The sequence below is a fragment of the Staurois parvus genome, unplaced genomic scaffold (assembly GCF_062004578.1).
Source record: "Staurois parvus isolate SC_StPar_1 unplaced genomic scaffold, SC_StPar_1.0 ptg000572l, whole genome shotgun sequence".
Lineage (NCBI taxonomy): Eukaryota > Metazoa > Chordata > Amphibia > Anura > Ranidae > Staurois > Staurois parvus.
Genome location: NW_028318368.1, coordinates 7,261,033 through 7,288,987, shown reverse-complemented (window position 1 = coordinate 7,288,987; position 27,955 = coordinate 7,261,033). Strand labels below are relative to the sequence as shown.

The 27,955-nt window shown below is 43.1% G+C and overlaps 2 protein-coding genes across 5 annotated transcripts in view; one reads left to right on the top strand and one right to left on the bottom strand.

Moving 5' to 3' along the window:
- Positions 1-82: 82 nt before the first annotated feature.
- On the bottom strand, positions 83-11,543 carry TIFA (TRAF interacting protein with forkhead associated domain). The gene is made up of 2 exons (XM_089691853.1): positions 11,354-11,543; positions 83-1,456 (listed from the first exon to the last, which is right to left on the bottom strand). The coding sequence occupies exon 2, from the start codon at positions 1,448-1,450 to the stop codon at positions 869-871; it is 582 nt and encodes a 193-aa protein (XP_089547979.1). The 5' UTR covers positions 1,451-1,456; positions 11,354-11,543; the 3' UTR covers positions 83-868.
- The window catches only part of ALPK1 (alpha kinase 1), a 159,509-nt gene continuing 143,054 nt past the window's right edge, over positions 11,501-27,955 (top strand). For 2 of the 4 annotated variants that reach the window (XM_089691851.1, XM_089691848.1), the window contains exon 1: positions 11,547-11,775. The gene's annotated coding sequence lies outside the window, so the exon portion shown is untranslated. Of the gene's footprint in view, positions 11,776-27,955 lie in introns of all 4 variants that reach the window. The other 2 variants (XM_089691850.1, XM_089691852.1) reach the window with 2 other exon arrangements.

Sequence of the window (27,955 nt, the reverse complement as noted above, 5' to 3'; positions counted from 1 at the left end):
TAGATTTTTCACTCTCCAGGTTTAGTAAATCAACCCCACATTTTCTTTTCATAAAGAAAAAAAAACAAAACTTTTGGCAATATAGTTTTGCAAAAAATAGTTTATTTTGTAAGACATCTGTAAACAAAGAAGTTAAAAATGCATTTCTCTGCTCTGACCAGTGTTCTTTGATAATGTGGGTTTTACTGTAAATAAAAATCTACAATTTAGTGTACACTTTACCCTATTTAAAATTACACAAAAATTATGTTTCTGGTACAAAAGCATGGTAACATTATTGTTTTCAATTTTTGTGCATTTTCTTGTTATGCAACACATTGCAAAAAAAAAAAAAATTAGCAAAACAAATCTATTGAAAACGAACATAAAAATATTAATTGTATAAAAGAGGTTAAATAGAAATACATTTAAATTAAAAAAAAAATCTAAGTTTTATAAGTAAAGTCAAACGTAAAAAACACACCTGAAATGGTAAATTCACACCTTCGTTTCTACATGAACAAAATAGTAAATGCTATAAAAACAATACATTTCTAATTTGTAGGGAGGGAGAGTTGCAGCTGCTTTTTGTGTATTGGCCCACTTTATCTCCACACTTGTTTTATGACAGAGACGTCTAATACTTTAAAGGCAAAGCATCAAAGTGGCAGCCAGGGAACTAGCATTCTAAAAAGAAGACATTAGTAGTGGCTACCTGCATATTTGCTCATGATAGATATTGAAGAGGTCCAGTTCATGGTCTACAGCTCAGCATAGCAGGTATAAATATTAGTAAAATTAAAAATATGCCACAGCATCACATTTATATACGTTTAAAAAGTCCTTAAAAGTTAGTTCCTTTATTGTCCATATGAAATATATGTCCAATTTATAAGTCATTCTCATCAACTTCCACTGGAGGAGGGATGTTGTAAATATGTGAATACAGAGAAGCGTGACCATTGAGTCCACCAGTTTCTGAGATACCCACCATTACTGGACCAGACACATCCTGAACAAGGGAAAAGCGTGACAATTCACAGCAGATGTCATATTTTTCCTCGGATTCTCCTTCTTCAGTCTCTGCCAAGATCTGGAAGTCCCCAAAACGAATCAAGCACTTAGGTGGGAGATCCACTTTGTTTAGGTAGCTTAGTTCTAGGCCATCAACATACAGCTTGGTTCTCTTGCTGAGGTTTTTAATTTCAAAGGCCATTTTGGAACTGTTCAAAGGTTTAAAAAACTGAAATGCAAACTGCAGACGGGAGACTTTTGAATTTAGCAACGTGAACTTACACACATCCCGTCCAAAGACAGCAACTTCTTCAGCTCTTAGTTCCTCTTTTCTGCCCAAATTAAGGGCACTGAAGATCCTTTGGTCAAGTTGATGATGAGGATTGTACATTTTCAGGTGCAGGCAAGTAAGAGTCTGCTCAGTGTCCACATCATTGACCAACACTGCGCCCGCCATTACTATCTGAAAAACATAGCATCCATAAAGTTCATTAGGGGTGTGCAAGCAAACGGTTTTATATGAAGCGTAAATATAATGATTGTGAGTGCAATAAGTCAAAGTGCAACATTTCAAAGGATTTCAGGTAACTAATAAAAACGGTCTTATCTCAAGTTAGAATCTTATCTGGTAAAAACAGCATTTGAATATCAGTCTCAGTGTGATTCTTAATAACAAGTTGTACATGGAAAAAGAATTTATAGATAGGATCCCATAAATGACCCAATAAAAGCAAGCATTGCTTAGGATAATCATTCTGTGTCTTATGTACTAGAGGGAGATAATAACCCTCTAAGGGTGTCATAGATACATGCTATCACTGGGGATGTTTTCACTACTTGCCGGAAAATCTTACTCTAGATCAGTGGTTCTCAACCTGGGGGTCGCACGACCCTTTTTACAGGGGTCCCCTAAGACCATCAGAAAACACATATTTCCGATGTGTAAAGAGCAGCTACTGTGTGGAAAGCAGCTACTCTGTTCAAAGCAACTACTGTGTTGAAAGCAGCAGTATTGGAGGTAAAACGACACTCATGAATTATCATTACTGGGTAAATAATTTTATGGTTGGGGGTCACCACAACATGAGGAACTGTATTAAAGGGTCACGGCATTAGGAAGGTTGAGAACCACTGCTCTAGATGGATATATCTTTCATCTACTATGTAACACAGAAAAGATCAAAGTACCTGGCCCTGCTGTCACCATAGAGTGAATATTATGGCCGGTCCTATCACAGGGGATGATTTGTACATAGACAGGCAACGCAACTTTCAACTGTTGTCAGTCATCTACAAAATAGCAATTATAATATAAATTTGGTCAAATTTTTTGTCCCCATAGTCATTAGAAATGTTGTTTCTAATATTGTAGATTTTAACAAGTACCAATTACAAGTTGGTATATGTGGGGATCCTGAAACTACTGTGATTTAACTGTGGGAAAACCTTTGCTAACCCTAGGTTCACATCTGTGCGGGTGGTGCTGCTGCGGATCCCCACAGAGAAATGCAGACCTGCGGGCGGGTGCCTTTAGTTCTAATGGCACACCGCCCACACTGGAAAATGCAACCGTACTAGGAACTAAGGTTCCTGTGCGGGCTGCATTTTCCAAAGAAGTGCAGGGACTTCTTTCCCTGCATGTCACGGGCACGGGAGTCCATTCACATGAATGAGCTCTCGTGCCTGTGCAAAACACGGCCCACATGGCCGCATAGATGTGAATCGGGGGTTAAAGAAGTCTATTTGGCAGGTTGTCATTTTTTGGCCAGGTTAATCTAGTGTTTTGGGTGTATGGTATGGTCACAACTATTTTAACTATAACTATTTCCTTGCTGGTAAAGTTCAATTAGCAATAGTGGATGGCACTCCATGATTAGTAGTGATGAAGCATTGTTTGCGTGATAAAATACAGCTGAATGTAACAACCAAGAATCTTCCTTAGATAAAGTAAACTGCTTTTTAGTGATTATTTTGTTTCCAACTGCTGACAAACTTTCCCTCTTGTAAAGTGTCTTTGTATTGCCTATACCTGCATATTTACACCACTGGCTTGAGCTTAAAGTGGCAATAAACCCAAAAGCAAACAAATTGGAGCTCACATTTTCTAAGGCTGGCCATACAGTATACAATTTTTTGTCCAATTTCCTTTAGATCTACCTTCAACTATGTAGTGCAAGGGCCTATCTAATTGGATACAATTGAAAGTGTTGTTTAGGTTTGACCTCATATTATATGGTTTTTGGTAAATCTAAGCAAAAAATTTTGTCCCAGAGAGAGAAGAAAGACATCATATGTGAGTAAAAGCAGCACACTGCACCCATACACATTAGATAGACATTTTAACCCCTTGATGACCACATTTACCCTTTGATTGCCCCCTACCATTGCCAATAGTACAGTGTCAGTGCACAGTATTTTTCACTAATCACTGTATTAGTGCCACTAGCGGCGTCAGATAGTGTCAGTTAGCGTCCCTCCCAGCTAGGGTCAGCAAGCGTTAGATTGCCCGCACACTATCGCACTCACGCTATAGGTGTCACTGTCATTACTAGTATTGTGTTTGTACGGATCAATATATTGATCACAAACAAAACTATACCAGTGCCCCCTTAGTATTAGTGTCCCCAAAAACAGTGTTAGCAGGATCATCCCCATTCGCTAGCACTTAGCCCCTCCACTCCCCCCCCCCCCCCTCCACCCTTAACAAGAAGTACAAGGTCAGTATAATTTCCGATTACTGTCACCTGTAATACATTGCACACAGAACCACAGTGTTCACAGAATCAGGTCTGATCTCTGCTAGCATTAGCAGGTGAATTTTATTGGTAGCGGTTCAAGCAGTCCCTGATAGCCATGCGCTCTTTTTCCTGTGAGTCATACTAGGTACCTATAAATTTAGAGCCCAAAATGCCCAGAGTCCTACAGGATTCTGAGCATGTCAGGTGAGAGTGAAGAGGAAGACTCACTGACACAATCCGCCTCAGAATATGAACCTGTATACAGCAGCGGCACTCTGACAGGTAGCTCGGACGATAGAGAAGAGGTCCCTGTTATGATCAGGCATACCCGACCCCATGAAGCTGAAGTGCTAGGATCGCATGACTTGTCTCATATGCAGCAGAGTGCTAGTACTAGTGCCGCTTTACCTTTTGGTGAACTGGCAAGCACCAGCGGCCTAGTACAACCTGGTCTTTTTTTATACCAGCACTACAGTATCAAAAAAAATTGCCCAAATAATGCTCTCCCAGTGATTATATACTCTGCATAGATAGTAACAAGATATAGTAGCACCACATAAATCTTATTTATAGGTTTGAAATGTTTATCAAATTAAAATTGTGGGAATGCTGATGAAAACCACCTAAATGAATAAGTATTAAAAAAACAACATAATCTGTGCAAGAAAGTGAAAAAATTCCCAAATATCTTTTTGCTAGAACATTACTTTACCGCCACCACCCCCCCCCCCAAATTATTATTATATTTTTAAAGAATGTTCGGCCTGTGAATTAGTGAAAACCTATGGTACCAGTTGTCCAAAGGCAATGGCTTAAAAAGGAAACAGGTTTTCAGTTTAGCGTAACCATGAATTACGGCTCTAGAATTATTGCTCTCACTGACATTTGCGGCGACACCTCACTTGTGTGTCACAATTGCTGTTTACATACATGTGTGTACCCCCATGTGTATGTTAGGGGTAATGGGGTGCTTTACATTTCAATTAAATTATTTTTATATTTTTCTTTACTATTTAATTTTCTTTTATATTCATTGATGGACACAGTCTCTCTTTATTCTTGACCAAACAGGCTTTTATAGTGCTACCTACCTAGGAGTAGGACAGTAGAAAGAAAAAAAAAAAAAAATCTTGGCATCTCCATTGGGCAGTCCTCTCTAGGTATAAAACCCCCTCTCTACTATAGGCAAGCCAGTTTTTTTCTGCATGCCGTTCGGAAGTAAGCACCTGGTTACCTGCTGGGACTTTTTATTTTATTTTTTTTAGGATTTTTCCTGCGGAGACCTTCATCAGCACATTGGATAATGTAGATCCAGTGGTCAACCCTGTCTGGCCAACAAGCACATGTAGACCTTTAGCTATGTGCTGGGTCAGCTCTGACAGCTTCCTGGATTGGGGCAGCCAGCGAGTTAAACATGTCGCGGGAACAGATATAACCAGGCACTGGAGTCCGTGTCACAGTGTTACCTGGTCAACAGCCCCCCACTTGGTGGAGAGAAGGATCTGTCATGGAAGCCTTACCTGCACGCTGCACTGGATGCAAGTAGATGCCCCCTTTCCTCTCCAGGCATGGTGTGGGGCATGGATACTCTCTGGGTGATCGGACCTGTGGGGTCCTCTTGCCCCTGGCCTTAGGTGTCCCTCCTATCCTCATTCCATCTGGGTGGCTCAGGTGTTGGCTTTTCGTCAAAGTGGCATTGACCAAAAGCTTGCTTTGGGTACTATTAAGTCTCAAGTGTCTGCACTTGCTGTTTTCTTTCAATGTCCCTTGGCCGCACACTTCATGATTTGTACCTTTACCCAGGAGGCTCGCCATGCAATGCCCCCTGTGCATTCTTTGTTGAGACTTGAATTTGGTTTAATCTGGTTCTCCAGAAACCTCTCTTCAAGAATATTTCCTTGCTTCTTTTCTCTCAGAAAGTTGCCTTCCTGGTCGCTATCACTTCTGCTGAGCGGATGTCTAAATTGGCAGCTTTGCCATGTAAACCTCCCTATCTGATTTTGATGCACAAGGATAAGGTGGTTCTCTTTGCTTCAGAAGGAGGTATCATATTTCTATCTGAATGGGGACATTGTATTTTCTTTCTTGTGTCCTCCGCCTTCTTACCCTAAGGAGGTGGCTTTGCACTCCTTGGACGTGATCCAAGTGATTGTTGTGTACTCATCTGCAACAACTGCCTTCAGGAGGTCCAACTCTTTCTTTGTGCTTACAGATAGATCGAGGAAAGGCATGGCCGCATCCTCTGCCACTATTTCTCGATGGATTTAGCAGATAATTGTCCAGGTGTATGCCATGAAGGGGCAGGAGCCTCCCTTCCCCATTATGGCGTACTCCATCTGGGCAGTTAGTGCCTCCTGGGTGTTCCAACAGCAGGCGTCTGTTTGTAAAATGGTGACCTGGTTGTCTGTGTATAATTTTACAGAATTTTATAAAAATTAAAATTTTGGCATCCGCAGATGCTAGCTTTGGCCACAAAGTTTTGTGGGCTGCTGTTTAAGGTTCTTGGGGGGCCTCACTAGCCGTGAGCTTGTTCTGACTCCTTGTATACCAGGCTGTACAAACTCACTGTGGTAGACAAGGGGTTCAGGGGGTCAGAAGGCCACCTATGTTTGCCACCCCCCAACCACAGGTGAAAATAAACCTTACTGAATATGAGGGTTCTTCTCCTTGGCCTGTGTATTTTGGAATTTGGCATGGCTGTGCATAGCTCTGCCCGCACAGCAAAGTCCTTCAGTCACAGGACTGAAAAAGCTACGAGTACCATTTGCCACAGTGGCATGGGGACTTGTACATCTAAGGGCACTTTTACCCTGATGCGGTGCGGTTTTATTGCATCAGGCATTTTCTGAAAGCGCAGCAAAACCGCCTGATGCAATAGAAGTCTAAGGCAAAGCGCAAGTAACCACCACGAAACCCACGGGATGCTGCTGGTAAAACTGCACTGCATTGGTTTTAAAGGGGCCTAATGGAACACCGCACTTGTAGTCCATCGATATTTTTTCTGGCCCCATCATCAAAAGTCCAGTTCTGAATGAATGTAAGCTCATCTCTAATAGGAAGTATTCCCCAGGCAGTGCAGTGTGGGGGTTTGGTGGAGCCATGACTAGGAGACAAACAGCTTCTTCAGCTATATCACTTCCACAAACATACAAAAAGGGACTTACCACTCATCACGTTTTAAAAGGTTACGCAAGACAGCTATCTTTACTTTGGAACGCACACAACATTGTATTACATCGTACCTCAATGCAATCTTTTGAAATGTGTCCTGCTGAGCTGACACTGGTAAGGTCATAGCTTTATGAATGTTTCCTCAGTCACACATTTCCCCAGGGGGTGGGTGGAAATGTCTCCCCCTCCACAACACTGCCTGGAAATTCCCATATAATGCTGAACTATTTAGAGACAGGAGGAGGACACGTTCTAATGTTTCGTTTTTAGAACAGACACCCTTTAAAGCTCCCTTCATGTAAGGTTTTCCACTGATTTATTCATTCATACAGCTCTGAATACACTTTTTAGATGGACTGAAGTGTTCTCATTTGAGTTCAGGTCTTTAGTAGTATACCCAGAGATTACACCACGTAAGAACTCATTTAAATCAGCCCACTTGCTGTGCACGCTGGTGTACGCAGTGTAAGGGCGTTTTTTTTTTTCTTTCTTTTGAAGTGTCAGTTGTGCTATAGATTCGGTATCCAAAATCAATCAAATAGTGATATAACCCTATTTGACACTCCAAAGTCCCACTTTCACCTTTGAAAGTCCAAAATCATAAATAAACTTTTTAGTGTCAATGAAAAAAATTATGTAAAAAAAAGTCCAAACAATTATTCCTCCATATTCTGCTTCATCATCCCCATGTATTTTCAAAGAAGCGTATACCTCCAAAGGAAAAGAAAACTAAATAGTGTATTATCCTCAATTAAATGTAATCCACAAACCACAAAATTCACTGACGCTAAAAGGTTTATTTATGATATAGTTGTAATGAGTTGTTGTGAGTTGTGTTCCCTAAAAATGCAGAAAAATATCTTTTTTTTTTTTAATATGCCTGTATGCTAAACTTGTGTTTACATGAGTAATGGGGTATGCCCAAGTATAGCTGTGCAAAGCCATGTATGTCAATGGGCGGCTGTGTGCAGCACTTGGGGAAATAGGCTGGATTTTAGGTTGCACGGGATCCAGTGTCTGTGTGCTAGAAGCATCGGTTGTCCATAAACAGTTTAATTTTATTATCTAATCAGTGTGTGATTCCATCAAGATCATTTATCTTCCCTTTCAATCAGTTTAGATGGGATTTGATCTAAATGGAGTTGATCGGCCAGGGCAAAAAATTATCCTTCATTTTCATGACTATTGATGGGCCGAACACCCCCCTGTTCAGTTCGCAGTCAAACATCTGAACCTACAGAATATTTGACCGCAAACTTTTACCAGTTTACAGAGCGGTATCTTACCACATCTGAGTATGCTATAAGATACGGCTCGGTTACTAAAATACCACATGACTTATATTATTAAGTCATGCAGTATTTTAGTAGTGAAACATTCATTCATGTTTCAGCTGTCAGTGGGGTTCCCACTGACAGCTGAACGTAAAAAGAATTGTCGGCATTGCCCGACAATTAAAAAAAAAAGTTTTAAAAAACGACGTGGGGTCCCCCTCCCATCCATACCAGGCCCTTCGGGTCTAGTATGGATTTTGAGGGGAACCCCTACGCCAAAATTTTTACAAAATGACGTGGGGTGCCCCCCAAACTCCATACTAGACCCTTATCCAAGCATGCAGCCCGGCAGGTCAGGAAAGGGGGGAGGGGGGGGGGATGAGCAAGCAACCCCCTCCTCTTGAACCATACCAGGCCACATGCCCTCAACATTGGGGGGTGCTTTGCGGCAGGGGGGCTCCCCCCCAAAGCACCTTGTCCCCATGTTGATGGGGACAAGGGCCTCTTTTCCGCAACCCTGGGCTGTGGTTGTGGGGGGCTTATCGAAATCTGGAAGCCCCCTCCATGTGAATGAGTATGCGGTACCGCTACCCATTCACAAAAACAAGAAAAAGAAAAAGAAAAAAAAAGTGTGGTGTAAAAAAAGACAGGAGAGTCTTTGACAAGTCCTTTATTAAAAATAAAAGTAAAAAATATGTCCTCCAAAGTAGATCCAACGTCAGTTACGATGCCCGCCATCACCGCTACCCAAAAAAAAACAAAAAAAACCCTGTTCTGCTCACGAAGCTGCCTCCCAGCTGTCTGTCAGCTGCACCGATGACAGTTTTTAAATACTGTCATGATGTCACATGTGAGTAAAACCCACAAAAACAGCTCTGGCAGCGGAAGGGTTAAAATCTATCCCCTTCCCTAATAACAGACATGATCACATTTCAAGCAATACTGAATATAGCCTGGCTTTCAGGATCACAGCAAGCAATGTATGAGCCTCAGCAGGTATTAACACTTTAAGGGGCGGCGTGATGCGTTTGATAAAACACATAGCAGTTTTTTTTTTAGGTTTATTGAGGGGTCACAAAATGACAATTTACTCATTTCAAGGATGTTGTGCCATGTGTTTTGCTGCATAAAAATGCTAGTAGTACTACTGGTTTTTCAAGTCATCACAACAGCACAAAGTTTTACCGAGGAATAATGTAGCTGTTGACAGATGTTACTCAATAGATTACATCTAGTTATGGGTCCGTAGACATTAGGCTACGTTCACACTAGCCTTGTGTGCAGGCGGCAGAGAGGCGTTTGGGAAGCGTTTTTACGGCTTCCCAAACGCCTCTGCCAACTCTGCACATTACAGCACATGGTGCTGTTCTAACAGGAGCGTTTGCATCGCGTCGCGGCAAAACGGACGCCTCTGGTCGAGTCAGGAGGCTCTGAAGCCTCCTATTCTCGTCTATGGTGCCGCTCCGCAAACGCCCAGCCGGCGTTTGCGGTGCGGTTGCGGGGCGTTTGCGGAGCGGTAACACCACTCAAATGCATTATAGGCGTTTGTGGGGCGTTATTAACGCTCGGCAAACGCCTAGCAACCGCCGCTAAACCGTGCATGCGGCGTTTGCGGAGCGTTTGCCGAGCGTTAAAAACGCTCCGCAAACACCGGACCAACGCTTGCCAAACGCTATAGGGGCGTTTGGCAAGCGTTGGCAAAACAGCCTAGTGTGAACGAGCCCTGAGGATGATCAGGCATGGCCTGGTAATAAAAAGTATATACAGTGGTACCTCGGTTTACAAATTTAATGCATTCTCCGGGACGTTTCATATTGTGAAAAAGTTGTAAACCAAAACACGGTTTCCCATAGGAATTAATTAAAAACCACCTCCACACACAACACCACATGCTACCCACAGACTCCAGCATGCATGGGGGCGATGCTATAAACCTCCTAGGAGCAATGCATCCTGAGGAAACTTGCTTCGTATTGCGAAACAAATTTGTAAACTGAGGCATTATTTTCATTCGTAAACTAAAAATTAAGTTAACGGATGTGTTCGTAAACCGAGGTACCACTGTATGTGGTATCCCAAATACCCAGCAACCCCTAGATTTTTTTTTTAAATCTTAAAAAACATACAGACAACAGACGCCTACGCAGGGGCATAGCCTAACAAAGTGTACAATAACAGTACAAAACAACCCTAGGGAAGAAACAAAAATAAGGGTGGAGGGGGGAACCACACATAATAATCAAGGTCTAATCATGGATAGACAATATAACAGGACCATAACATATAGAAGGGAACCCAGCTCACAACAGAAAAGACAAAGCACCTGGGTGACTATCGATCAATCAATTCCCCACATCAGCAGTGGTGGTAAATACATCATCAAGCCAGCATGACTAAATTTTATAAAATTTGTGGGGGCATCCTCTGTTAGAATAGGTAGTCTGATAAAGGGGTAAATTAGAATTCACCAGACGTTTCCAGTAGGTCACAGCAGGAGGAGACCAGTAGGTCACGCCAGGGGGAGCTCAGCGCACCTTATTAATAGTCCTGTTTTATGCGCGCATAAAACAACAGGACTATTACTAAGGTGTGCTGGGCTACAGCAGGAGCCAGCGATTCTATCAGCCCCAATAAACAGAATTTCGAGTCAAGGGGAACACGGATATGTACTACTTCTTCAATTGTACGTAATACCAAAAAGACATAATAGCAGGACAGGTCCAAAAGATATGTAAAAACTCCCCGTCTGCATGAGAACAACACCAGCATACTGGAGAAAGAGGGGCTCATTCTATGTAACCAATACGGTGTAAAGTAAGCCCGATGTAAAATTTTAAATTGAATTAGTTGACCCTTAAGATTTTTTTTAAAAAGGGGGTGTATTACTATATCAGTGATGTAGAATGCATCAAAACAACTGACTACTGTCTATGAAACTTTATTAATATTTACATTTTCAGGACAAGTTTTTGCGTATGCCCCTCTTTTCGGGCCAAGTGGTACTGCATCAATAAGAAAGGAACACTCCAAAAACTTGTCATGAAAATGTAAATAATAGTACAAATATAAAAAGTATCACAGACAGCGCTCCATTGTTTTGTTGGTCTACAATCACCTGTAGCGCACCCAAACACAGAGATGACATGCGTAAAGGTGAGATCATTATGGATCACTTACCTTACTGTTCTATCTGCCCGATCACTATGTAAACCAGACTGCTGATCAGAGGAGTGTGAGTCTGTGTAACCAGAGAGCTGTGTGACTCAGTGTATATAGTCCTGCCTTTCACATGAGCCCTCCTATTCACTGCACACATCCTGCTCCCTGGTCTCCTCCCTCTATTAGTGTCTTACTGGAAGTCAGCCTACTAGCAGAAGTCAGGATCAGGTTAGTTACTGTGTCCATTCTGCTCTCTGATCTGCTACATTTCTCTCTGCAATGGTCTCATTGATCCCTGGGCTTATCCAATTATCTCCTGGAATGTTTACTAGACTTCACTAAACTCTAATCTTCTGCAGAATCATTCTTCTGTCTGCTCTGCCAGGATTGCCCCTTCTATACGTGACATCATCAACTCCAGCGTCCAATCCAGTGTGCAGGTATTTCAGTACTGACACTTGTGTATATATATTTAACCGCTTACCTACCGGGCACTTTTACTCCCTTCCTGCCCAGGCCAATTTTCAGCTTTAAGTGCTGTCGCACTTTGAATGACAATTGCGCGGTCATGCAACGCTGTACCCAAACAAAATTCTTATCATTTTTTTGAGACAGATCGAGCTTTCATTTGGTGGTATTTATTCACCACTGGGGTGTTTTTTTTTATTTTTTTGCTAAAACAAACTAAAAAAGACTGAAAATTAAAAAAAAAAGTTTTTTCATTTCTGTTATAAAATTTTGTAAATAAGTAATTTTTATCCTTCACTGATGTGTGCTAATGTGGCTGCAGTGATGGGCACTGATAAGCTGCGCTGATGGGCACTTATAAGTGGCACTGATGTGGAGGCATTGGTAGGTGGCACTGATGGGCATTGACATGCATCACTTGTGGGCATTGATGGGCATCACTGATGGGCACTGAAAGGCAGCACTCGTGATGGGCACTGATAGGTGGCACTGACTGGCACTGATAGGTGGCACTGACTGGAACTGTTAGGTGGCACTGATAGGTGGCACTGACTGGCGGCACTGATAGGCAGCACTGATAGGCGGCACCGACTGCCACTGATAGGTGGCACTGACTGGCACTGATAGGTGGCACTGACTGGAACTGTTAGGTGGCACTGATAGGTGGCACTGACTGGCGGCACTGATAGGCAGCACTGATAGGCGGCACCGACTGCCACTGATAGGCGGCACTGACTGGTACTGATAGTTGGTACTGAAAGGCAGCTCTGATGGGCACTGATATGTGGCATTGATGTGTACTGGTAGGCACTGATGGGCACTGGTATGTGGCATTGATGGGCATTGACAGGTGGCACTGATGGGGCTACACTGATCATCAGGGCACTAATAATCAGTGCCCTGATGATCAGTGTAGATATCTCATCTGAGGAATGCCGATCTTCTCTGAATTGGGGCTGCAGTGGGGTTGGGACAGACTGGTGGGGCATTGACAAGCATCATTTTTGGGCATTGCCAGGCATCACTGATGGGCACTGAAAGGCAGAACTCATATATAGCACTGATATGCGGCGCTGACTGGCACTGATAGGCGGCACTGATTGAAATTGTTCGGCAGCACTGATTGGAACTGTTAGGTGGCTCTGATGGGCATTGATAGGCGGCACTGACTGGCACTGATAGGTGGCACTGACTGGTGGTGCTGATAGGCGGCACCGACTGCCATTGATAAGCAGCACTGACTGGCAGTGATAGTTGGCACTGAAAGGCAGCTCTGTTGGGCACTGATATGTGGCATTGATGTGCACTGGTAGGCACTGATATGCGGCCCTGATGGGCACTGGTATGCGGCATTGATGGGCACTGACAGGTGGCACTGATGGGGCTACACTGATGATCACTGTAGATGTCTATTCTGAGGAATGCTGCTCTCCTCTCTGTCAGCGATAATTGGCATTTCCTTTTTTCCATGCGATCAGCTGTGATTAGACACAGCCAATGACACAGGCTCTGTCATGTGGACAGAGCCTGTGTCATTGGCTCTTTACTCTGATCGGTGACCCGCTGTGTCTCAAGGACACGGCGCAGCACCGATCAACACGCCGTGTGCCTCCGGGGGGCGCGTATGCGCAGTTAGAGTGGGAGGAGAGAACTGCCGCTCGTCTGTCATTTCCCTATATGGCTGGTGGAAGTCGGTTAAAGCTGGACTCCAGGTACACTGCTAAATACACAGATAAAACAGATATGATGCTTACCATACACTCTACAACCTGATTGTACAATTGCTTTAGATCTACCATGAACTATGTAGTGCAAGGACCTGCCTGATTTTATTGATTTGAATATACTGTTTAGAGTTGTCCTCATAAGGTTTAGGTTATCTAAAGGAGATTGTATAGGATTGTAAACTCAGATTGTCAAATATATGACCATCTACATTGCCAAAGTAGAATTAGGCAATGTTTTTGTTTTTATTTGGATAGAGTAAAGGAATCCATACATGGTTCATTTTTGTTAGTTCAACCAGTTGGTTGAGATTAAAAAAAAGAGCTGATTCCCCCAACCACATATTCAAGGTGGATAGGGGAATCCGTCCTGCTGTGCTAATGTATTCTGACAGTGGGGGGACTTTCCTGCCATCAGAACTCACTGATCCCTGTTGCTGGCTATAGCCAGTGGCACTGATTATTCAGGAAAAAACTGACAGGCTGGTTGTACACAAGCTCATCAATAGATCTATTTGTGTACAACAAGCTAGCCCATGCATGGATTGAAATTCCCTGCTGAAAAAGCCAAATTCCTATCCATGTATGGCCTGCCTACAGGAGGGTTGTAACCCCTGTCAGGTTTGCCATCTGTGTCCTGTTGGGGATATTTCATTTCACTTCCTGTTTGTAACTAAAACAGGAAGTGAGAGAAAATCCCTCCAAAGTGATGGAATCCCTGGATTTCACCAAAACTAGTGTCCCCTTTATATTATTTCCCCTCTATTCCTGTTCTGGTGACAACCCAAAATGTGGGCTTTTCTTTTCTGTTCATTCTTGGGGATAATGGTAAACTGGACAAATAGAGAAGATGAATCTCCCTAATGAGGACACAGACAGCAATAAAAACAGGCGGGTGTTCTAATCCAGTGTTTCTCCACCTCTGTACAGTAAGGGTGCCCTAGAAAAGTATTTTCAGTCTTGATGCACCACAGACTAAAGTCCCTTTCAGACGGAGTGGATCTGTCAGCGTCTCTCTTCTGATCCCCGCTGAACAGGCGGTTGGTAGGCCTCTGTCAGCTCTGCTGCTGCAGACACAGACACTGCCCACTGATTTCAATGGGATGATCGGATGGAAACAGACCGCCTGTCCGTTTCCACCTGATTTTCATCCGTTATGATCCACTGGACAGATGAGGAATGGATCCCCATCCGTCTGTGTACAGGATCGGATCGTATGCCGGCAGATAGTCTGCTGACACTCACTGGTCCATTGAACTCTATGGATGGACCAATCAGGTCCGTCTGAAAAATGGACAGGCAGACCCCATTGGTCCACTCGTGTGAAAGGGACCTTAGTGCTGATTCACACATGTGCGGTGCTGATTGAAACTCAGGTTTTAACTAATGGATACAGTAGTTGTTCAGCGGGTCATGTCAGGTTTACATCAGGTTCAGGACAGGATTAGCTCAGGATTTTATCCTGTTCACACATATATGTGGTTTAGAAACGGTTCCCATAGAAGTCAATAGAATGTAATCTGCACCTTGAACCTGAAGGCACGGCTCAGAAATCGTACAGGACTCTTTTTCAAGCTGCACTGAATCCGCACCGCCAGTGCACCAGACATATGTGAACAGGCACCATAGGAAGCAATGTTTTTGCACATGTCATGCGGATTGGATGCAGTTCAAAGCGCATCCAATCTGCATAGATGTGAACCAGCACTAAGGCTTGGTTCACATTACTGCGTGTCAGGGACCACAAGCAAAAACATGCACGTTCCTGACACGCAGACAAATGCCCTGCTCTTTAGAAGGTACACAGGAGTGTCATTAACTCTTAATGGAACCACCCACACATTGGCAACCGCAGTGCGTTTTCAGGGTCGGGGACTTCTTCCTTGTGTTTCTGAAGATAATGCAGCCCACTGAAATGAACGGGCTGCCTTACATGCAGTATGCAGTTGCACACATGTAAACCAAGGCCTTGTTCACACATGAGGTTGAGGGACAGTAAAACCGCACGGTTGAGCTGTATTTTTACCACCCAAACTGATCCCCCCTTTCTGTACAGCAGCAACTGCCAGAGGCGTATACATACTGTGGCTGCAGCTGGAAATACTCTCAGGTGAACACTGTGAAAGCCAATCACAGTGGTTAGGTGATGGGGAAGTCCATCCCTTCCCCCAGACATAAAGACCCACTTAAAGTATTACTAAAGGCAAAACCTTTTTCTTCGTTTTACATAGAGTGCAGATGGATTAGAACTCATGTCAGTTGTTATTGCTGTCTGTGCCCTTGTTAAGGAGATTCACCCTCTATTAGTCCTGTTTCCTAGGGATGCACCCATACCTTTTTTTGATCGATGAGTATAAGTACTGATACTTTCAGTCAAGTACTCGCCAATACAGAGTACTGATACTTTGTGGTGCGATTAGTGTCCATTTGTGTATGGACGCAAATTGCACCGCAAAGAATAGCATGCGATTTGAGCAGGAATGTGATGCGATTCCTGTCCAAATTGCATGCGGTTTCCCCACTGCTCCTGTGTGGACCCAGGCTTGTCATAGCCTGAGATCACTTAGGAGCAGTGCTGGAAACTTCCCTGCACCAATCCCATGCTCTCAAAGATGAAAAAGTCGCTTCACAGGTCTGGGGATTTGAAATCTCCACGGCTTTCTCTCCTCCCAATGCAGGGATGACAGTATGGGCTGGACTGCCTTTGATTGGTCAGCACTCATGATGGTGCTGACCAATTAAAATCCATCTAGCCTGTTCTGTCATCCCTGCATGGGCTGCGCTGCCTTTGATTGGTCAGCACTCATGACGGTGCTGATCAATTAAAAGCCATCTATGTGTCATTTATACTATTTCCTTTATTTCAGTGTATGTTCATTTGTTGATACTTTTTCTGCATTTATATATAGACCAAAAGGTAATATTCCAAAGTGACAGAGATTTCCTCTTTGATAGCTGTCACCAGAACAGGTGTCCCCATTAGAAGATTTCCCTTATTCCTGTCCTGGTGGCAACACAGTATTTTTGTTTGCCCCTCACCTTCAATTCTGGTGACAGTGGTCACCAGGACAATTAGAGCCAATGTTCTTAACCGCTCTACAGGGCAGCAGAGATGTGCAAAATCACGTATATATATATATGTGATTTTGTATTTCCACCAGCTAAAACTGTTAATCACCGATTGCTGGACAGAGATTCCCCGAGGAGCAGCGATCACCAAGGAAGAGTGACAGAAGAGAGAGGTCTGTATGTAAACAATACAGACCTCTCCCTTGTCAGTACCAGTATGCTGCTTTGTATTGCTTTGCATAGCAGAGCAATGCAAAGCAGCATGCTTACATAGTAAAGCACACACAGACAAAATAGTAAAACAGCACACCCAGTTAACACCAGTTAACTGGTGTTAACCCCTTCCTGCCCAGTTTCATTAGTACAGTGTCAGTGCTTTTTATTAGCACTGATCACTGTATTAGTGTCAGTGGGGATGTCAGTGGCAGTTAGTCAGTCCCCCCCAGTGTCAGAATGCCTGCCGCAGGCCCGCTATAAGTCGCTGATCGCCGCCTTTACTAGTATTAAAAAAAAAATCAATCAATTAATTTACATGCATTGGGAATTTTTTTAGCAAAGACATGTAGCAGAATACATTTTGGCCTAAATTTATGATGAAATTTGATTTTATACATTTTTTTATTGGATATGTTTTATAGCAAAAAGTCAAAAATATTGTTTTTTTTTCCAAATTGTAGGTATTTTTTTTGTTTATAGCACAAAAAATCAGAGGCGATCAAATACCACCAAAAGAAAGCTCCATTTGTGGGAAAAAATGTAATTTGGGTGCAGATTTGCATGACCGTGCAATTGTCAGTGACAGTAACATAGCGCTGTAACGCAAAAAATGGCCTGGTCAGGAAGGGGGGTTGGTGGTTAAATAGGACACGGCAATAGAAACCTGACAGGGGTACTAACCCTTCACCATTCTGTTCAACTCTAAAATAAAAGTTTTAGCTTGGGGTGGTTTCACACTGCTAGGCTTCGGTTTGGCCGTAGTGTACTGGCGGTTTTCGTAGTGTACTGGCGGTTTTCGTAGTGTACTGGCGGTTTTCTTGCAGGTTGCTTGCAGTTTGCCATGGACTTCTATTAGACTGCATGTTTTTTTTTGTGTGTGTTTTCTGAACGTGCTCCCAAAGTCCTGAATGCTACATACTTGAGTTGTGTTTTACTATAAGCAAGTTTACTGTTATTGCAGCATATTCATTCATCCATGTCTAAGGCGAGGCACAGCATTCCATTTCATCATACCAGTAAAGGGTTTATTTTCACTTTCATTTTCTTTTAGGGGCTTGGAGAGAAACCCCTCTGAGCTATTAATTGCAGAATTTGCAGAACTTGCAAAACTCCAAGCATGATGTAAGATGTGCATGAATGGGTGTATTAATAAGTGGGAAAAACTCCAGGATAAGTAGCTAGATGATTTTCTTTAAACTATCCTGTGTGCATAAGTGCAATGTACATACCCTGCTAAACGTAATCACAGTTATATCAACTGGAATCGGACATAAGTGTAACACCAAATAAAAGTCAATGAACTGGACCAGGGGTCTCCAAACTTTCTCAACAAAGGTCCACTATGTCCGCAGTCTCTGGTCATCTCCTGTACTGTGTCCGCAGTCTCTGGTCATCTGTACTGTGTCCGCAGTCTCTGGTCATCTGTACTATGTCCGCAGTCTCTGGTCATCTCCTGTACTATATCCGCAGTCTCTGGTCATCTCCTGTACTGTGTCCGCAGTCTCTGGTCATCTCCTGTACTGTGTCCGCAGTCTCTGGTCATCTCCTGTACTGTGTCCGCAGTCTCTGGTCATCTCCTGTACTATATCCGCAGTCTCTGGTCATCTCCTGTACTATGTCCGCAGTCTCTGGTCATCTCCTGTACTATATCCGCAGTCTCTGGTCATCTCCTGTACTGTGTCCGCAGTCTCTGGTCATCTCCTGTACTGTGTCCGCAGTCTCTGGTCATCTCCTGTACTGTGTCCGCAGTCTCTGGTCATCTCCTGTACTATATCCGCAGTCTCTGGTCATCTCCTGTACTGTGTCCGCAGTCTCTGGTCATCTCCTGTACTGTGTCCGCAGTCTCTGGTCATCTCCTGTACTGTGTCCGCAGTCTCTGGTCATCTCCTGTACTGTGTCCGCAGTCTCTGGTCATCTCCTGTACTATGTCCGCAGTCTCTGGCCCATCTCCTGTACTGTGTCCGCAGTCTCTGGTCATCTCCTGTACCATGTCTGCAGTCTCTGGTCATCTCCTGTACCATGTCTGCAGTCTCTGGTCATCTCCTGTACTGTGTCCGCAGTCTCTGGTCATCTCCTGTACTATGTCCCCAGTCTCTGGTCATCTCCTGTACTGTGTCCGCAGTCTCTGGTCATCTCCTGTACTATATCCGCAGTCTCTGGTCATCTCCTGTACTATATCCGCAGTCTCTGGTCATCTCCTGTACTATATCCGCAGTCTCTGGCCCATCTCCTGTACTACGTCCGCAGTCTCTGGTCACCTCCTCTACTATATCCACAGTCTCTGGTCATCTCCTGTACTATGTCCGCAGTCTCTGGTCATCTCCTGTACTATGTCTGCAGCCTGTGGTCATCTCCTGTACTATGTCTGCAGCCTGTGGTCATCTCCTGTACTATGTCCGCAGTCTCTGGTCATCTCCTGTACTGTGTCCGCAGTTTCTGGTCATCTCCTGTACTATGTCTGCAGTCTCTGGTCATCTCCTGTAGTATGTCCGCAGTCTCTGGTCATCTCCTGTACTATGTCCGCAGTCTGTGGTCATCTCCTGTACTGTGCCCGCAGTCTCTGGTCATCTCCTGTACTATGTCCGCAGTCTCTGGTCATCTCCTCTACTATATCCACAGTCTCTGGTCATCTCCTGTACTATATCTGCAGTCTCTGGCCCATCTCCTGTACTACGTCCGCAGTCTCTGGTCACCTCTTCTACTATATCCACAGTCTCTGGTCATCTCCTGTACTATGTCCGCAGTCTCTGGTCATCTCCTGTACTATGTCTGCAGTCTGTGGTCATCTCCTGTACTATGTCTGCAGGCTCTGGTCATCGCCTGTAGTAGGTCCGCAGTCTCTGGTCATCTCCTGTACTGTGTCCGCAATCTCTGGTCATCTCCTGTACTATGTCTGCAGTCTCTGGTCATCTCCTGTAGTATGTCCGCAGTCTCTGGTCATCTCCTGTACTATGTCCGCAGTCTGTGGTCATCTCCTGTACTGTGCCCGCAGTCTCTGGTCATCTCCTGTACTATGTCCGCAGTCTCTGGTCATCTCCTCTACTATATCCACAGTCTCTGGTCATCTCCTGTACTATGTCCGCAGTCTCTGGTCATCTGTACTATGTCCGCAGGCTCTGGTCATCTGTACTGTGTCCGCAGTCTCTGGTCATCTCCTCTACTATATCCACAGTCTCTGGTCATCTCCTGTACTATGTCCGCAGTCTCTGGTCATCTGTACTATGTCCGCAGTCTCTGGTCATCTCCTCTACTATATCCACAGTCTCTGGTCATCTCCTGTACTATGTCCGCAGTCTCTGGTCATCTCCTCTACTATATCCACAGTCTCTGGTCATCTCCTGTACTATGTCCACAGTCTCTGGTCATCTCCTGTAGTATGTCCGCAGTCTCTGGTCATCTCCTGTAGTATGTCTGCAGTCTCTGGTCATCTCCTGTAGTATGTCTGCAGTCTCTGGTCATCTCCTGTACTGTGTCCGCTGTCTCTGGTCATCTCCTGTAGTATGTCCGCAGTCTCTGGTCATCTCCTGTAGTATGTCTGCAGTCTCTGGTCATCTCCTGTAGTATGTCTGCAGTCTCTGGTCATCTCCTGTACTGTGTCCGCTGTCTCTGGTTATCTCCTGTACTGTGTCCACAGTCTCTGGTCATCTCCTGTACTATGTCTGCAGTCTCTGGTAATTTCCTTTACTATGTCTGCAGTCTCTGGTCATCTCCTGTAGTATGTCCGCAGGCTCTGGTAATTTCCTGTACTATGTCTGCAGTCTCTGGTCATCTCCTGTAGTATGTCCACAGTCTCTGGTCATCTCCTGTACTATGTCCGCAGTCTCTGGTCATCTCCTCTCCTATATCCACAGTCTCTGGTCATCTCCTGTACTATGTCCGCAGTCTCTGGTCATCTCCTGTACTATGTCCGCAGTCTCTGGTCATCTCCTGTACTATGTCTGCAGTCTCTGGTCATCTCCTGTACTGTGTCCGCAGGCTCTTGTCATCTCCTGTAGTATGTCCACAGTCTCTGGTCATCTCCTGTACTGTGTCCGCAGTCTCTGGTCATCTCCTGTAGTATGTTCGCAGACTCTGGTCATCTCCTGTGTTATGTCCGCAGTCTCTGGCCATCTCCTGTACTGTGTCCGCAGTCTCTGGCCATATCCTGTACTGTGTCCGCAGTCTCTGGTCATCCCCTGTACTATGTCTGCAGGCTCTGGTCATCTCCTGTACTATGTCTGCAGGCTCTGGTCATCTCCTGTACTATGTCTGCAGTCTCTGGTCATCTCCCGTAGTATGTCCGCAGTCTCTGGTCATCTTCCAAAGTATGTCCATAGTCTCTGGTCATTTCCTGTACTATGTCTGCAGTGCATTGGTTCACAATATTTTTTTTCTTGTTTTCCTCCTCTAAAACATTGGTGTGTCTTATTGAGCAAAGAATACAGTAATTAATATGTGTTTGTTTTTAAAAGAATGAGGTGGCAACCCTAATAGTGCCCCATCATTGATGTCAGTGGGAGGAATAGTGCCCCATCATTGATGTCAGTGGGAGGAATAGTGCCCCATCATTGGTGTCAGTGGGAGGAATAGTGCCCCATCATTGATGTCAGTGGGAGGAATAGTGCCCCATCATTGGTGTCAGTGGGAGGAATAGTGCCCCATCATTGGTGTCAGTTGGAGGAATAGTGCCCCACCATTGGTGTCAGTGGGAAGATTAGTGCCCCATTGTTGGGTTCAGTGGTAGGAATAGTGCCCAATTGTTGGTATCTATGACATGAATCATGCCCCATTGTTGGTGTATAACGAATAGTTTCTTGTATCAGTGGGAAAACTCGTGTCCCAAGGGCCTGGTAAAAGCAAGAAAAGGGTCACATCCGGCCCCCGAGCCACAGTTTGTAGACCACTGAACTAGATCGTTAATCTGGAAGGAAATATGTAGCAAAAGGACCAACTCCTTATGTACACATAATAAATACACATCAAAATAATTTCTTTCCCAAAGACTTTAGAAAAAGGAAATCAAGATAGCAAAATCAACAAAACATCACAAATGAACAATAATAGGTGTATTTAGAAACATTCACAGCAACTCATCCAGTGAAACTGCATGTACATTTGTTTTATAGGAATGGGGCAAAAACAAATGCTATTAGGCTATTTCCTGTGCTGGTCAAATGTTTTTCTTTGCTATAAAATGGAAAATACACATTTGGCCCCTAGATGACTCCAAGGATCACATAAGATTCCTAGGATGCTCTGTAGCATCTATTGGCCAAATGCTGTATTTTCCATTTTTAAACAAATGAAAAACATTAAACTGGCACTGAAAATAGCCTAACAACATTATTTTTTGCGCCATTTACTGAGTGAGTTTACATTCCCCCAATATGTGACCCCTCTGCTGATCCTTTTGTCCCTGTAACTAAATCTTATATCAGAGATAGTACAAATTTTTTTTAATAGAAACTAACAAATATAAAGGTTCCTCCAGTCATCACAGAGGACAAGGGGGCGCTCTTTATGTCTGGAGGAAAAGAAATGTAATCTCCAAACATGGAAAGGTTTCTTCACAGTGAGAGCTGTGAAAATGTGGAATAGACTCCCTCAAGAGTTGGTTCTGGCCAGCTCAGTGGATTGCTTTAAAAACAGCCTGGATTCTTTGCTAGATACACAGAATATAACTGGATACTAACATTTATAAGTAAAGTTGATCCAGGGAATATCTGATTGCCTCTTGTGGATCAGGAAGGAAATTTTTTCCCTGCAGGAGCATATTGGATTGTGCTGGATCAACTGTCAGTATAGGATTATATATTTTTTTATTTTTTAATGGTTGAACTGGATGGACTCATGTCTTTTTTCAGCCAGACTAACTATGTAACTATGTAACTCCTTCCTTGACAATTGTTGTTAAGAAGTACCTCAAACTTTGTTTTCTTTTAACATTCGATTTTGGAATGAATATAATTTTCTGAATGAAAAGTAAAAATAATGTTAGAAATTTGTTAATTCCCAAAAACATTTCCATGCTGTTCTTTTGAACTTTCTCATCATTGCAGTGGAAAATGAGCATCAATTTGACCCCACTAATGATTAGAAAATTGAACAAGCGTTCTTTCACAGTCAATCCTGTCAGGCCTGCCTGTCAGGCGGACCTTAGCAGATGGTCCATTCACACCTATAGACCGGTGGGTGTAAACAAACATACATATTTCCGTTTACACCCACCTACCTCCAGTCCGATTCGGTTTTCTTACAATGAAAGGAGATTTGCCCCCTTCTGTCTAGGCAGATCAGATCAGAAGCCGGTCAGTTTACACCCAGTAGCCCCTAGAGCAGAGTAGCCTCTGTCCAAAGGCGGACTGACTGACTATTTTGAAACTCAGGCACTGCCCGAGGGCCCGGGATCAGTAGGGGGCCCCATGAAATGTCCTTTGGTACCTTTTTTATAGGCGTTTTTGGGTGTGTTTTGAGAGTGGGCAAGGATACAGGGGACCCATGATCCCCTATTGCCCAGGGGCCCCATGAGTTGTCAGTCCGCCCCTGGTAGGTACCACGATTTACAGAGGAACCTTGTTGTAGTTTGTGACTTTCTCATGTATGTGTACATGTATGCCTAGCAGGGCTGCAAGCAGGGGAATTTTGTAGTAGTTTCTACCTTTTGAATTCCTCACAAGATGAGACAGGTTACATTCCGCTAATAATTGCAGTCATCAAGATGCACAGTTGAGCAGAATATTTTCCAGTTTCATGTAGTCGATTAATGAGTACCTGTCACTTGGCAGATTTTCATGTTGTATAAAGGAAGACAGCAGGAAAAAGCAGATCTTTCATAACTTTTTTAACATTTGGTCTATACAGGCATACCTCGGTTTACCAACTCCTCGGTTACCATGATTTTCAGTTTACGAATGAAAATCCATTGAAAATAATGCCTCAGTTTATGAACGGATTAATTGGTTTTCAATGCATTTACGATTTCTTGTAATCATGTCCCTGTACAGTATTTATGCCTTTAAAGTGCACTTTATAAAGAGTTTTGAACAGATAAGACTTTTTTTTACTTTTTCATGACCTCCGAAATGGATTAATTGGTTTTCAATGCATTTACAAATTCATTTTTAATCCTGTCCCTGTACAGTATTTATGCCTTTTAAAGTGCACTTTATTAAAGAGTTTTGAACAGATAAAATACAGTTTTTTTACTTTTTTCTGACCTCCGGAACGGATTCATTGGTTTGCAATGCATTTACGAATTCATTTTTAATCATGTCCCTGTACAGTATTTATGCCTTTAAAGTGCACTTTATAAAGAGTTTTGAACAGATAAAATATGTTTTTTTTACTTTTTTCTGACCTCCGGAACGGATTAATTGGTTTTCAATGCATTTACGAATTAATTTTTAATCATGTCCCTGTACAGTATTTATGCCTTTAAAGTGCACTTTATAAAGAGTTTGGAACAGATAAAATATGTTTTTTTTACTTTTTTCTGACCTCCGGAATGGATTAATTGGTTTTCAATGCATTTACAAATTAATTTTTAATCTTGTCCCTGTACAGTATTTATGCCTTTAAAGTGCACTTTATAAAGAGTTTGGAACAGATAAAATACTTTTTTTAAAAACTTTTTTCTGACCTTCGGAATGGATTAATTGTTTTTCAGTGCATTCCTATGGGAAACCGCGTTTCGGTTTCCGAATTTTTCGAAATATGAAAAGTCCCACAGAACACATTAAATTCGTAAACTGAGGTACGCCTGTGTTTTATGCTAGTAATTTTTTATATATGTGAATTGGACGCGTTGGACACATTCTGAACCACATCAGATTCACATAAACTAAAAGCCTTTTCAATGGAGACGGTTCACATATGTGCGAGCTGGCCGCAGTTCGATTTAAAAAATAGTCCATTACGATCCAGTACGATTTTCAGGCGTGATTTCCAGTGTCATGCATTTTAACAATGCGCACATGAATCGCACCTGAACCGCTAACAAAGTCACACTAGACGGTGCTTGAAATCGCCCTGCAAACCGGCCTCGCACATATGTGAACCCAGTCAACTCTGTGACAAGCATGCGCCATGACAATCATGCACCATTTCAAACTGGCAGTTTGAAAAACAGTACCAGGAATCAATGTTAGAAATGATAGTTTAGCATGATGTAGTTTTACTAAAGGGCAGCAATTGGGAGCTTATCGGACTTGTCAAATCACATTATCAATGCCCTGTGCCACCCTTGCTCACTGGAATCCACCACTGAAGATAGCAGACCTGGAGGAAACTCCATATCTACTTCTTTCTTCCTTCATACCACCCACCATGCCTACTTCTACTATCAGGGAACAATGTAACATGATTTACTTTAAACTGAAACTAATGTAGACTAAGAGGCAACCCTTTTTAAAGCAGTATTAACTCCAAAAGCAAACATTTATTATATTGCAGTTTACCAATTCTTGAATGTGATGGCGGCACTGTGCATTCATTTTCTTTGATTGTGAGCTCCAAGGAGTAGGGCCCGCCTAACCCTCTTGCATTGAACTGTATTGTTGCTGTATTGTCTCCTTTTATTTTGTAAAGCACTGAGCAAACCGTTGGCGCTATATAAATCCTGTATATAATAATAATAATTTTCTTTTTTATGCTTTTTTCTATTTTCACCTGGTGATCCAGCCAGCAAGTCTGCTATTTTTCAAAAGCTCAAGCTCTCCAGCAGAATGTAACAGTTTACATGGATGAGACAAACCATTTAACACTGGCAGGGGTGGTTAAAATGATCAGCTTTTAATTATTCATGTAAAACCCTTATCCAAAAAGGAATAAAATGTGTGCCATAAGGCCTGTTTTACACGGGCTTCAGCTTGTATAAGAGCAGTGTGACAGTGTGAAGAGCACACTTTGACAAAGCATTTGCACAGCTTTCAGCAAGCTTTGTTTAAAGTAGAAGTATAGACATTTTTTTTTCATTTGGGATAGAGTGAGGGAGGGTTATAACCCCTGTTAGATTTTTTTTTCACCATCTTTGTCCCATTGCAGAGATTTCCCTTCACTTTCTGTCCCATAGCCAAACATGAAGTAGGAAGAAATCCCTGTAAATTAAGAGAATTTATTGGGGACTCCCAGGTCACCAGAACTAGTGTCCCCATTGGAAGATTTCCCCTCTATTGCTTTTCTGGGGGCAACCCAAAATGTTGTATTTTCTTTTACTTTCACTTTCAATAATAATGGTAAACAAAACAAATAGAAGGGATGAATCTCCCTAACGGGGACACAGACAGAAATAAAAACTCATAGGTATTCTAATCCCTCTCCACTCTGTCCAAAACTAAAAGAAAGGTTTTGCCTTTAGTTATACTTTAAGCTTTTAAAGCATTATTCATGTTCAGTTTGTAAATGTTGAACACAAATCCTGATGGAAGTGCTGAATGCCACTTTAAACGAGCTGCTAGTAAGCTTCAGCGTGCTTTCATCAAGCTTCAAGAATTACTGAAGCCTGCTGGCAGCTTGTTGAAAGCGACAATCAACACTCCCACTAGGATCTGTGTTCAAAATTTAACACAGAGCTGAAATGTACTTTATCCTCTTCACGCCGGCGCCTCCCGACCCTTTAAGGGGTTTCAGAAACTGGGAGGCAGGGCAGGGGTTTAGGGTCATGTGACCACCGTGATTCGCTGTCACGGTGGTCACATGATCGGAAAAGGTCCCGATCGCAAGGGAAGATCGGGACCTTTCTGTGAGACACCGACATATGCACTGCGAGCGTCCAGGGCGCGCGCTCTCAACACATATGTGTTTTCAAGTGGTACACAAATATGCGGCCTCTCGGCATCAAGGCCCGGCCACCAAGAGGCTGCATATTTGCGTACGGTTGGCATCAAGGTGTTAAAGAAAGCTTGCTGATAGCTCTGCAAATGCTTTGTGTTCACACTGCTCTTATAAAAGCTGAAGGTCATGTGAAACAGACCTTACTGATTATAATTCTTCAATTATTTAGTATATTTATATCTCATACATATAACACTACACTCTCCCCACACTGACAATACTGCTGTGCCTCATGTGCTCCTTCCTCCAGACTGGTGTCTCACTAATACAGAAGGTGTGTTACTGCTCAAATCACCAAGTGAAAACAGAGGGAAAAAGTAAAAGAAAACGAATGCATCCACCACATCTAATGAAGCTGCAATATATTACATTTTTGGGTTTAATACCTTTTTAAAGGTTTGAAACATGTAACCATCATTATTATGAATTTGGAGCAACACAGTATCATACAAAAAAAAAAAGAATAAAAACATACTATAGTCTACTTTTTTTCTATTCTCCCTGATGCCCCAGAGCTGGTCAGCACTGAAAGTAAAAATGGGCCTAGTGCCAGTGCCAGGACAAGGTTCTCTGGCACTCAAAGCTGTAATGACAAAATGTGATACCCCCCCCCCATTTTTTTTTGTAAATTAAAAATATTAATATACAAACCGTAAAAAGAAACTAAGGTAATGCAACAAAGAAGTTAATGAAAATAATAAGGGTTAATTGATATTTTAACTAGAGGTTTCAGCTTCGATTCTCCCCTTCTGGGGTCACCTACTGGCACTCTTGGCTCCTCCTCTTCTCTGTGTGCCACCATAGGAAACCCTTCCTATGGTGGCATACCTGCAGACTCGATCCCGAGCTGGGCTGTATACTTCTATTGACACACACAGAGTGGCTTGGCCCCTGTCCCCTGCTGCCTCCTGCCTGAATCTGACTGACTGTCTGTGAGTCTTTGTGTGCCAAAGAAGGAGGGAGGAGAAAAGGCTGCAGCCAGGCACAGCGCTGGATCGATCCAGGAGTGAGGTAAGTGTGTAGAGGGGAGGGGGGCATATGCTAAACAAGTCCTAAAATGTTTTTACCGTAATGCAGGGAATGCATTAAAGTAAAAAAAAAAGGATGTAGCTTTGGAACCACTTTAACCCCTTCATCTCCATCCTCCCACTGTATGTGACCAGAACATTAACCCTTTCACCTCCTCCTCCCTCTGTGTATGACTTGTACAGTAATGTTCACCAGTACTAAACAGACTAAGCAGTAACTGCCCCTTGATTACAGAAGCAGCCGTAAGCTAATTTTGCCCAGCGTCCCACTCTAGGAAGGTGCTACATATGCAACTAAAATCATC

Excerpts from the sequence above, each read along its gene's own strand:
- TIFA (XM_089691853.1), bottom strand. The coding sequence starts at position 1,450 with ATGGCGGGCGCAGTGTTGGTCAATGATGTGGACACTGAGCAGACTCTT.